Below are 12,967 nucleotides of genomic sequence, written 5' to 3' on the forward strand. Positions count from 1 at the left end.
AATTTAGCTTAGTGAGTAGGTCAAGGGTTGAAAGTCCAGTCCTGTAAACAAAAACAAAAAGTGGAGAAAGAAAAACAAAAAACCTTCTTCCCTATCCCTTCCTTCACTATGTTTCAGCTTTTTTTTTTTTTTTTTTCTTTTTATTTCCTACTGAGAGAAAACGTGCTATCTGATCTTTGGCTTCATTTATTCTGGCGCCTGTGCAGTGCATGCACTTCGCAGAGCCTTTTCTACCAAGATTCTATTCTGACAGGGTGATGGACCACGAGGAGAAAATGCATTTGCCCGCCCTTTCCTTTTACTCCTGAAAATGGGGCAGGAGAGGGATGCTCCTCTCTCAGTTGATCTGTCTCTAACAAGGCCTCTCCTTTGTATAGCCATGCCCTGCACAAAAGACGGAGCAGCCAGCGAGAGTGCTTAGCTTGTCACAGCCAGTTCACTGGATTATCCACCTCAGACACCTTCTGTGCCAGGAGGAGGAAGGCGGTACGGGGCTCTGCAGACCAGCCGCTCTACATAGGACTGGCCTTGGGACTTCACAGTGGCCAGGGCATGTATATACACAAGAGAACGGGGGCAATGTCTCTAGGCCATGATGACAGCAAAGTGTGCTTTGAAGTTTACTTGCATTCACCCAAAGCTTAAATGCTACCTTCCCTCATCCTAGGCAAGACATGAGCTTGATCCAGCTGGCACTCAAACCCCACACAGGACTACTTAGTTTCTTGTTGCTTACTGAGCATGGCTAATCAGTGTACCGCATGGAAACAGGCCTAAGCAGGAAGCTGATCATAATCTTTGCTTGCGGAGAAGAGAAGTGACCTTCATATTAGGCCAACCTAGACCTAAGTTGTTTTCACTCACCACTGTAAGACCCATGCATGCAGTTATACAGAGAGACTGATCTCACATTTGTTACAGACTTGCAGTTTGGCTTCTCACATATTCATGGACAGCTCTGCCATAGGCAGGCCTGGATGTTCAGACCAGACAAACTTGGGGATGCTTTTATTTCATTTGCAATACCATGATAATAAGCTGATATAAGGTAAGTTTTAAATGGTGTCATTAATGTTTGAGTCAAATGGGAAATCTAACTCTAGTAGCCACTTAAAGCTTAAGTTCCTATTATCTAGACTCTTCCCATTGAGAAAGTCAGTGGCTCACCTGTATCTGTAAGGCCATGAGCTGTGTTGAAGGTCACTTACCTTTGCTCAAGCAAACAGTGGTGTTCTACCTGCATTACATCATCACGGTTTTAATTTAATAATATTGCAAAAGTACAAGCCGGACACTTTTTCAAAAGATGCCTGAAGTTCACTTAAAATCACATATGTTTGTTGTCAGAGACAAGCTCTGCCTATGGAGATGTTTGGTTCATACAGTCCTCTTGTTTTTGTGTTTGTCTGTTCCTAGGCCTTCTGCCTTATCTAGTAGCCCAACATATTCGGACCTGCCCTTCATTAGAATCTCCCCCCACCGGAACCCTGCCGCAGCGTCTGAGTCTCCTTTCAGCCCTCCACATCCCTACATCAACCCTTACATGGACTACATCCGCTCCCTGCACAGCAGCCCATCCCTTTCCATGATCTCAGCAGCCCGTGGAATCAGCCCTACCGACGGTGAGTGCCAGGCCTGGTCTGCTTCCGCAGGTCACGTCGCTCCCTTCCTTCACAGACCCTGGTACCCGGTGCGCGAAGTGATCAGAAAATGATATGGTAAATGGTCACATTTTAAAAATGTATTACAGTAAACAAATGCTACCATTCATTCCCCTAAACATACTCCCCTTTCTTGGAACACACTTAATCCATTGCTCTTGCCACTTTCTGAAGCAGTTCTGAAAGTCCTCTTTCTTGAGTTTCTGTTCCTGACTCTTTCAGTGTCCTGAAATGATTCACATAGTTTACAGCAGTTTCTGCCAAATGAAAATAGTCCATTGTTCTCTCATCCATGATATTCACTGGATCTTGTGCTATGCAACTTCTGGCTATTGTCCAAAGTCAACAGGAGGATGGAAGTAAATATTTTGAATTGATACAGAGCATCAGGACTGCCATAGCAGTTGAACCGAAGATACTTAGGAAAGAAGACTTCCAGAACTGTTTCAGAAAGAAGCAAGGCTGATGGAATAAGTGTTCAAAGAAATGGGGAGGATTTTGCGGGGGATTCATGGCAGATTGTCTTTTATTGTAATTTTTTTATTTATATACATATGAAAGAGTTTTAAATTCTAGTTCATATGAAGTAGATCTGGTGGTTAGTGGTTCTGAATGCCGGGCACCAAACCAACAGACTTAAGAGTATGACTATTCTAGCACTGCAAGGCTTGTATGTGGGCGGGGTTACTACTTCCATTTCCAAGTAGAAAGAGCAGGAGAGTAGTACAGGGATCTCTCACAGACTTGTTGCCTAGTCACCGCTTCCCTAGAAAGTGGCAGAGATGAAGCACAAATTGAGATCTTCCTGACTTCTGTGTTCTTTCCCATTGTCCTTTTTTGCTACTTCACATGTGACTACTGGCTCTGCAGCTGCTCCTGCATGGGTGTGCGTAACTGGCATGCTGTCATCACCTCCTGGTGATGCTTTTGTTTTGTATGCTGATAAGACTCATGTGTACCGTGTTGTCTGTGAGAGTAATGACGCACAAAGCCATGTGTGCACTGTTCCCCTGCGATTATTCTGATAAACATGATTCTGCTGTTGGTGGCACCTGAGATTTTGCACTTCTGAAATCTCATTGGGTGATGCCAGTGGCTGGTCAGTCTGTGGGTTATGCCCTCAGTAGTAAGTCAGAAAACTATGATGGCCCAGACATGCTGCATGGCCTGAACAGTGCCAAATAGAAAAAGAGACTGAAATAAGAAATATCAGAAAAGAAATGGCTAGGGATATAGATCAGTGGCACAGTGCCTGCCTGGCATGCTTGAGATTTTTGTTTTTAATGTATTTAGTACAGGATCTCACTACACAGATCAGACTCTTAGTGATCCTCCTGTTTTCAGCCTCCCAAGTGCTGGGATTACAGGTACGCACCCCCACGCCCACTCTCATTCACCATCTCAGTGCGCCCCGGGGGCTGGGCCAGCTCAGCATGCTGGGATCGAACCCAGGTCCCTGTACCTGCTTAGCTCTGTGGTCTGCCCTAAGCTTGAAATCTTGAGTTCAGTTCCAGTATGGAAAGGAAAGGACAGGGCAGGACATAGGATTTATTTGTATGAAATTTGATTTTCACGTTCGGCTCTTCAGGATTAAATTCATTTATTTACATGGAATGATTAATTACATTTCTCAAGGCTCTTTGTAATTGGAGCTGCGTAGTTCCTGAACTGTTGATGATACCTTCTTCCTTCAGAGAAATTTCCTATCTCTTGAATGCGTGTGCAAACCCACCTGCCGTAATTGCCAGACCCTGAATTAAGATCTGGAATTGCATAACTCTTCTTCATTGCAGACGGCGAATTACAAGTTCCTTGCAAAGATCTAAGTCACTGCTGATGATTGTGGAGCAAAGAGAAATATGATGTCCTTCATTTCACTAGGCAGTGTTCCTTTTGAGCCCTGTGCTCCTCCGCTCTTGTGCTCCACTCTGGTGTTCCCTGGTGCATGGTGTGAAGCTGCACCAGCCTTCCTGGGAAGCATCTGCTCCATTGCATTTCCAGGGATAATTGCCCTCCTCTGGATTTTTGATTTTCTTCTGGTCAAAGGCAGCAAATAAAGTTGTAAGGTCCTCAAGGGATAGGCGTTGCTATTTGAGCAAGATGCTCTTTTGAAGCATAACAGAAAACTCTGAGAGAGTCCAGTATGGGTTGATTTTATGGCTTAGAATTTCACTTTACAAGCGCTTCCCTGGCAAGCGCAGTGGCCTGAGTTCAATCCCCGGTTTTGCAAAAAAAAAAAAAAAAAAATCACTTTAAAGGAGAAATAGAGTCATCTGCAGAGGGGTAGGACTTTGGGGAAAATGGAAAGCAGAGGGAGCAGGTAGAGGTAGTCAGGGAAGCCAGGAATTATGCCTGGCTTGTGAAAATGCAGTAGAGCTGGGGAGGAGTGGTGCCCGTATGAGCTGTGATCAAAGCACAGCAAATGTTCAAATAAAAATTGAAAAAGGTATCGTGGTATTTTTATTGTTCTTGCTACTTTCTAGAGCAGTTCTGAAGGTTCTCTTTCTCGAGTACGTTCATGAAGTATGATTGAAAATATGGTGAGCCCTGCTGCCAAGTGCCACCCGAGGAAAGGCAGGCTCCTTGAAACATCATGGAGTGTCTTTATGCAGCATCCCAGCCCTGGCCCTGTGCGAGCTCTGCTTCTTCTTCAAAGTCAAAATGACCATGAAGAATAAACATTTTGAATCCACTCTGGACACTGAGGCAGCCAGCACAGTGCAAGCAAAGACACTAGGAAAAGAGACTCCCAGAGCTGCTTCAGAAAGGGGCAAGAGCCATGGGCTCAGTGTGTTCAAAGCAACGGGTAGTGTTTTGAGGGGCATTAACTCAAAATATAAAAGCAATATATCCTTTATTGTAATAAAATTTTAAACACTCCCTGTAGTTTTCAGTTAGACCTCCTCATAGTCTCCTGAAAACACATGCATCTTCTGCTTTCTACAGCATTTGGTGAGTGGGAATAAAACATTCCTTGGCTGTTTTATCTCCTTTTTCCTGTGTCCTATGGCTGCAGCGAATGCTCTATCAAATAATGTTACTGTAATGCTTTCATCTTCTTTCTAAAGAGTTTTGTTATTTTTGTCTTTACCATGTATCATGCATAAAAAATATATGGGCACAAATATAAAACATCCACCAAGCTATTGCCTGAATGCTGGGTCCCCAGGTAATCATTGTAAAAGTAACGGTTAAGCATCAAATGCTACATGCTAAGCCCTTCCTTCACATGCCCGGCTTGACTCTGTGCTCCTCAAAACCTCCTGGAGCCAGCTGGAATCCGGATCTCGTGAACCTGGAGGCCACCCTCAGGTCTGCTACAATATCTTGCTGCTTTTGCACACAAATTGGCAAGGAGAAACCAATGATTATCTCACTTGTAGAAGACTGACTCTTGCCAGTAAATTGCTCCAGATTGATAGGTGTATTTTCTTTTAGATTTTTTGTAATGAAAAAAAAAAAAAAAAAGGAAAAGAGCGCTTTTAAATTATGGAACACGAAATTGCAGCTTATCATTCGGTGCATGTCATTAAAGTCACGCTGCCTTTCCCCCCTCCAATAAACCCTGACTCCTCATGTTAGTGAGGATTCACTCAGACGCTCCTGTCAAGAACTTGGGGAAGTATTTTAAGTATGTCTGGAAAGCTCGCAGTTGTCTGCATCGTCTGCTGACTTGAGAAATGTGAACGTATCTGGTGGGAGACACCGTTTCACTTGGGGGTCAGACATGGCGGTGTATCCTCGCCAGCTGCTGCCTGACAGGTTAGTGCCGCAGGAGCAGCCAGGCCCTAAGATTGCATGGCATCGCGACGGTGTTGCCACTTAACTTAGCTTAAGTATTTGCTGTGGTGAGACTCCAGGTGGAAGACTCATCTCACAATATATTCCGAGAACGTTCTCTAGGGACACTCAACTATATATATTTTAATTCCTTTCAATGCTCATTGATACATACAGACTAACAACAGAAGGGCTGCAATGCATTTTATGTTTTTCTATTCCTGCACATTTACTTTTCTAAAACAAAAGGGTATTTAAAAGGAAGGATGGAGGGAAAGGGGTGTAAAGTTATCCAGGTCAGATAAACATGTATGTCAATTCCGCAAGATGACTGTGATTATTACATATCACAAACATGTATTACCGCTATATTTAAAAGATATTTAATATTGAAACTAGTTTGGAAAAAGGGAACTTTACTTAATGAGCCACAAAATAAACTGTGTTTGAGACACGTAAGAGAAGTAGACTCGAGAAAACTTGAGGAAAGTGTCTAGTTGACATTCTTCCAGTTGTCATCATACCCCGTCTTGTCCCCAGCTCCCCACGCTGGAGTCAGCCCCGCGGAGTACTATCACCAGATGGCCCTGCTGGCTGGACAGCGCAGCCCCTATGCTGACATCCTTCCATCCGCCGCCACCAGTGCCGGGGCCATTCACATGGAGTACCTTCACGCCATGGACAGTAAGTGAGGGCGCTGCTTCCTGGAGCGTGTGTGTGTGTGTGTGTGTCTGTGTCTGTGTCTGTGTCTGTGCACTTATGCGCGTGTGTAGCTGCTAAGCCCACAGTGGAGGGGAAGAAGCAGAGGTTCAGTGGCAGTCTAGCCTTCTGGTGCAGAAGAGGGAAAGCAGCTATATTTAATGCTTTGTTTCTTTTGATGTCTAAGGAAACTTCCATAATCCTGGCCCACCTGGATACCTGTTTAACCCAAGGATACCCATGACCTGGAACATGCAGGCAACCACAGTTTAGTTCCCATCTGTCTGTATATAACTGATTAGTGTACTGTGCTGCCCGGATTCTCTTGATAGAAAAATAAGAGAAAGGGTTTGACACAAAGATGGACTTGGCTCCGTCACTCTTCAGTTTCATAGTTTGATTTTATACCTTTAAAAAATAAGTGGGAAAAATAAAAAGAATGCCCAGTTTTGTGGTGCACATATGTAATTCCAACACTAAAGAGAGGCAGAGCCAGGAGGATCGTAAGTTTAAGCCCTGAGCAACTTAGTGAGACCTTATTTCAAAATGAAAAATACAAAAAGTGATAGATGTAGGGTTTGCTCCCCAGTACCACACGGGAACAAAATCAACAGACAGAAATAACCTGTTCTTTGTATTAAAATTTAAGTTTCACTAAAGCCTTTTGTAGCTACTGAGTATTTGGAAGGATCAGAGTAGCTGCATCTAGAAAAAATAAGAACATTTCCAAGTTAGAGAAAATGTCCACTTTCAGTGGACAGCACTGGAAGAAAATGGGATTATTTGATTGAGTGCCATTTATTTGAGAGTTGTTTAAGGCATAGGGAGGCTCCTTTGAGTCACAAAGGAGTCTATGGTTATTGCTTTTCAGAGCATCTTGCAGGTCTCTCAGAAATAATCTTTCATTGCATGACCTTTGGCACAGTCCTAAGTAGTGAACCCAGAGTATCGTTTGTGTCACACGTGTCCAAAGCCCCTTACTTTTGATTTGAGGCTTTCACTTTGAGCAGGGCATTTGCTTAGAGTTTTGTTTCTCTTAGTACGTGTGCTTAACTCACAGGTTTCCACCTACAGCCCCTGCACACCCTTCCGTGCCTTCTGTGGTGCATGTGTGCATCCATCAGCTGGCTAGTTGAGTTCTCTGGTAGTAAAATGGAGGTGGTGATTGGCCCACACAGGGGTAAATATTGACAGTCTCAGTCCCCTTTCCATACCTGCAGGAGCATGGGCTTGTACTGGTGTCTTTTGGGCAGCCCCTTCCCACACACAGTGAAGGAAATGTGTTAGTCTTTTGCTGTGGTTGTGTTGCTCTGTAGTGAAGGGAGAATACATTTCAGATTCATCATAACCACATTTCAATTAGTGATTGTTGGGGAGAAAAAAGTTCAGCATTATTATGCAAATCAGTTATTTAAAATCTGCAAATAAAGAATTAAAATAAGAGAGACTTCTTGGAAGGTCAGCCCACGACATTACTTTCTCTATTTGATGAGAATGTGTTTAGTCAGGCAGTGGCGGTTTTTATCTAAATAAAGGATGAAGCTACCCTTTTACTTTGTAAAAACTAATTAAAGGAATTTTAATTTGCCCCAGTATATGGTAAATTGATTGTCATTAAGTAGGAATTTAGATGTCCTATCATTCATCACAAAGAAAGAAACCTCCTTTTTCTTTGTCAGAATTTTTTATTAGGCTAGAGAAACAAAACAATTAACAGAAACCCAGTACGGAATTCCCTGTGTTTGAACAGTATGAACTCTCTGGCTTCTGTTTCAGAAGGAAGTTGCCACATCAGTCTGCTTCTCTTTCAGCTGCCTTGAAAATGCTCACCTTTTGTTCCTAGAATTCTCTTCATCAAAAATCCCAAACCAGTGACCCAAATATTCCACTGATGTTCTTTTCTTTCACTTGATTACAAGGGATTGGGAAAGGTGTGGACGTCGTTTGGGTTCTGTGTTCCTAAAATACCTGAAATAGCATTAGACAGAGCATAAGACGATAATGAACCTTTTAGATAAATAAGTCAGTGATACAAACAGCTGCACCCATGCTGTCAGTCCTCCACCACTAGAATACGGAGTACCTACACAAAGAACTTACATCCAACAGAGAATGGAAATCTTTGTCTTAAGTCCCTACATTGGCACCTGTAGTGGCAGACGCAAACTGGGACCCCGCTGCTCACTCCAGTCCCTCGTTATGGGTCCCTGGGTCTCTTTCTCCAGTTGATACCACTGTGCACACCTGACTTGCAGATGTGCCAACAGTGGAAACACTTGGGTTTCAGTGAGGTGGATGTAGAGTATTTTCATGTTGCAAGTTAGAGTGAACAAGTCTGTCTTTGGCTGTAATTACATCTCTTGGGGTTAGAGTGACATTAAAGGATACATGAGTATGCCATCTCTTAAAGTAAGGAGTGCCTGAAATTCACACTATTTATACTGGCAAAAATCTAATTTCGATAAGAGCCACTCTTGGAGGGAAAACAGCAAATGTTCCAGTCAGGTTGTACATGACCCTAAGGATTCATGAAAAGATGGTAAAGGTCTTGACTGGGCCCTGACTCTGGTTTTCAGATGATGCGTGACAAACAAAGGGCTCTAGCGTTTCACTGGCTCAGGTGGCTCTCTTGTCTCCTCAATTGTTACTAGTGCTCAGGGATGAGCTCTCTGTCCAGCATGTCTTGCTGATTCTCATTCTAAATCCCAATGTGATGGTCTGTTGTCAAAGATTACATGGTGTTTGACAACGAGTCTGCTTTGTCTTTGGAATTGTTTGGAAATGGCATTTGTTCCTTCATTAAAACTTATGATGAAATTAGCTTTATGTAGTGAGTAAATGGGGAATACTATGTTTAAGGCAAATGCCATCATATAGGTAAGCAGCTGATTCACATACTAACATGTGTATGTAGTTGGGATTAGCATTTTATATGAACATGCCTTAAAGCAGACTGGCAGTGAAGTATTCTAAATGAAGGAACTTATTTTAAAGGTGTCTGATCCCAATACTCTGGCGGATGAATAACAAATTTGGGTCTACCCTGAGAAACTTAATGCCCTCCCAAAATCCTGTATCAAAATAAAACAGGACTAGGAGTATAGTGCAGTGTGAAAGCTCTGATTCAGTCTCTAAAACTAACCAAAAAAAGGGACCTAAAAGAAAAATTAGAGTAGGTACAACATCTGCCATTTAAGTTGGTTTTCCCATTTTATACATGGATGTAAGTTTCAGTCTGTGGTTACTGTATTAACTATAAAAGAGGCTTTTATACTCATCCTGTTTGTTAAATCATCTTGACACGTATCTGATGTCAAGAGCCATCTCTGTTCAAGAAAATTTTCTTGTTAGATTTTCTGGAGACCAAACGCCTAGACTTTTTCTATGAAGAAGGTTTAATTCCACTTATGTTTTCTGGTACCCCAAAAGTGCCCCATCCCTATGAGCAGGTATACCCATGCTGTAAAATAAGAACCCCTTAGTTTACGTTTACAGCTGCTTCTGTTTGGTCGTGCCACTTCCCTGGTGGATTATGTTTTCATATATTCATTAAACTTTGATTTGATGATCCTGTAATGTAAATGCAACCTTCAGAAAGGCTGGAGTGGGCCTGTGGGTCACATTCAGTCCTATACCCTGAGATTGTGATCTTGATACCTACCAAATCTGAATGCAAATGGGCATTTAGTTTTTAACTCCATGGGAGAAAAATACTGTATTAAGTTGGCATGTGTCTGAGGAGTTACCCACCTCCAGGTTAGGATTCCTCTGGTGGAATCTTCTTCACGCTGAGAATCTTAGTAAGTGTATTATCTCTGTTGTTTCTGATTAGAGAAACAGAATCCAGAGAGGAATTTGTGCTTTATAGACATCTTTTGTGCTTCTGGGCCCCAATTTACAAAATCTATAAACAAACAACATCCCACTATTGGAAGTATTTACTGGGATTTATCCTCTTGGATCATGGGGAATTTTTGAAATTAATTTTATTGAGAAACAAATAGTAATGAAATAGCTCAAAACCAATTAGTAGGATACTTTCGATAATTAATATATTGCATATTGTTGTCTTCCTAGTGGTTATTCATAGTACAAGATGCAGACATGATATCTTGTCCAAATACTATTAGTTCAAGTCTTTCTTCTCATTGCCACTTAAATATGGTAGGTGCATGAATTCAGCACAAAAATCCAATATAATCCAGTAGTCCATAATAGTAGTGGGTTATCTGTAGGACTGGCAAGTCATGTGGAATTTTGAACTGTTTCCCTCAGTCTTGTCACTGATGAACCGGACAATCTTTATGATGAGGCTGCCCTGTGCCCCACAGTGCAGTTAGCAGAACCCCTGGCTTCCACCCACTAGATGCCAGCAGCACGCCCTTCATGATGACAAATCAAATGTCTCCAGATGTTGTCAGAGATCCTCCAGGGTTTAAAGTCACCCCCAGTTGAGAACCACTGATTTAGGGTAATGTATTTATAAGTTGTTATAGGGATGCTTTCAGTCCTCCAGGGTGCAGCTAACTGCAGAACACATGGGTGGGGGAGGGCATCTCTAAGCTGGATCTTTTATTTTAGGATGCTTTAATTCACTTTCTCCTTTGGCTCATTGCCTTACAATGGTGTGTGTGGAGTGGGGAGGGTGCTGGGTGTGTTGCCACTTGGGAGCCACTGTCTTTGTCGCTTGTGGTGAATTAATGATGGGAATATCTAAGCAGCCGTCAGTTTCATAAATCACTAGAAATGAGAGGGATAACACATAAAAGTCTCTCCCTTTTGTTTAGCAATTTATCATTTTGCCTGTGCATTAATAAACACAGCTTCCCTGAGGTAAGCCCCCGGAAGATAAATATTTCTCCCTAATTTCCTCAATTGTAGCCCGTAGATCCCTGGGGGAGGAAAGGCTCTTGTCATTGTGAGTTGCTGGCTTCATATCCCCTACTTTTGCAAGGGTGAGTGGCAGTCAGTGACAGGTATGGAGTCTGGTTGTGGGTAATCAGGTTCTGTTTTGTCTCTGTAACAGGCACCAGATTCCCCAGCCCTAGGCTGTCAGCCAGGCCAAGCCGGAAACGTACACTGTCCATATCACCGCTGTCGGATCATAGCTTTGACCTTCAGACCATGATAAGGACTTCTCCCAACTCCTTGGTCACAATTCTCAATAATTCTCGTAGCAGCTCTTCAGCGAGTGGATCCTATGGTCACTTATCTGCAAGTGCAATCAGGTATGTATTTCGTGAATCCATGAGGTGTTTTTCTAATAAGATGTCGGCAGCCTGGTCCATTGAGGGTGATGCTTTCACTGGGGCTACCAGATGACCTAAAGAAGGTTAAGTTGTGTGCCTTGTGCCTAGACCAAGATGCAGGCCAGATAGCCTGACAGTGAACTACAGAGACACTTGCTGGGCCCATCAGTTATTGCCTTGTGTACAGAAATACAGTTAGTTATTCTGCTGTGACGAAATCCACCGTTCTTTCCTCTTAGTACTAGGAATTGATCCAAGACCTTCACACCTAGCTACATCTTTTTTGTATTTTGAGACAGGGTCTCACTAAATTGATATGTTGCCTTGGCCAAGCCTGAGCTGCAACTTTCAATCCTCCTGTCTCAGATTCCCAGAGTGCTGAAATTACAGGTGTGTACCACCAAATGCAGGTAGAATCCCCTTGTGCTAACCAAGGAATGTGGCAAAATCTTTATATCTAGGCCTTCTCTCACTAACAATAATTCTTTAGGGCTGGGGACATAGCTCCATGACATGGTCTCCTGCCTGGCAAGCTCAAGGTCCTGAGTTTTATTCCTTCTCCTCCTCTTCCTCCTTTTCCTCTTCTTCCTCCTCCTCCTCCTCCTTCTTCCTCCTCCTCCTCTTCCTCCTCCTCCTTTTCCTCCTCCTCCTCTTCCTCTTCCTCTTCCTCCTCCTCCTCCTCCTGCTAGTAGTAATGTTTCTATAGAGCAGAACTGACTTCATATCTGGTTGTGTGGCATGTATATGGAACAGGATAAAAAGGAAAAGGCCAGTTGTGGTTGAAAGTCTCTTCTATATGTGATCAGGAAAAGTGAACTGGGAGGAAAAAAAGGCAAAAGATAACAGTTGTGCTTTTAGTCTAGTGAAAAATACATGCAGAGGCCAGAGTGGGCTGCTCAGTGATCAGCTATCTGAGAAAAATCTGGCAACAGAATTTTTCCTGATTTTCTTACTGCATATTTTAGTTAATTCGAACGATCTCGATTTTGTACCTTTGCTAAACAATCATAGAATTTTGATCCTTCCTTTTGGGAAAGTAATAAATATAAACATGCTCATAACATATTTCTCATTGTTAATGATCAAACTTGGACTGATACCAATAACTAGAGTATGAAAATAAGCCTCATTGAGAGTTTTAGACATATTTATTTATTTTTAGGCATATTTAAATTGCTTTGGTCAACCAATCGTTTCTTGTTTCAGTTGAGCTAGATCACAAATCATAAAGACAGAATTAAAATAGTATTCTAATTAGTGAATTAAGCATGCCTGGTTTTCAACTGTAGCTCTCACTTTACAATATTTTTCTTACATGTATTTAGTACAGGGTCTACAGGGCCTCACTACACAGATCAAACTTGTAGTGATCCTCCTGTTTTCAGCCTCCCAAGCCTTGGGATTACAGGAATGTGTCACCATGCCCAGTCTCAGTCACCATCTCAGCATGCCTTGAGGACAGGGCTGGCACGTGGAGTATTTTTAAGTTACCGTTTTGTGAACCACCACAGAGCTTCTCTGTGGAGACCTGGGGTAGTCACGTGAACTCACAGTCAGTCATCTGTTCTTTTCTTTTCT

The 12,967-nt window shown here is 42.6% G+C and overlaps 1 protein-coding gene across 3 annotated transcripts in view; it reads left to right on the forward strand.

Moving 5' to 3' along the window:
- The window catches only part of Gli3 (GLI family zinc finger 3), a 278,402-nt gene that overhangs the window by 182,832 nt on the left and 82,603 nt on the right, over positions 1–12,967 (forward strand). For all 3 annotated transcript variants that reach the window (XM_004629558.3, XM_023713477.1, XM_023713476.1), the window contains exons 5-7: positions 1,417–1,622; positions 5,982–6,125; positions 11,167–11,368. In XM_004629558.3, the coding sequence (XP_004629615.1) occupies positions 1,417–1,622; positions 5,982–6,125; positions 11,167–11,368 (552 nt within the window). The remainder of the gene's footprint in view (positions 1–1,416; positions 1,623–5,981; positions 6,126–11,166; positions 11,369–12,967) is intronic.

This window comes from Octodon degus, unplaced genomic scaffold (genome assembly GCF_000260255.1).
Source record: "Octodon degus isolate 3935 unplaced genomic scaffold, OctDeg1.0 scaffold00031, whole genome shotgun sequence".
Taxonomy (NCBI): Eukaryota; Metazoa; Chordata; class Mammalia; order Rodentia; family Octodontidae; genus Octodon; species Octodon degus.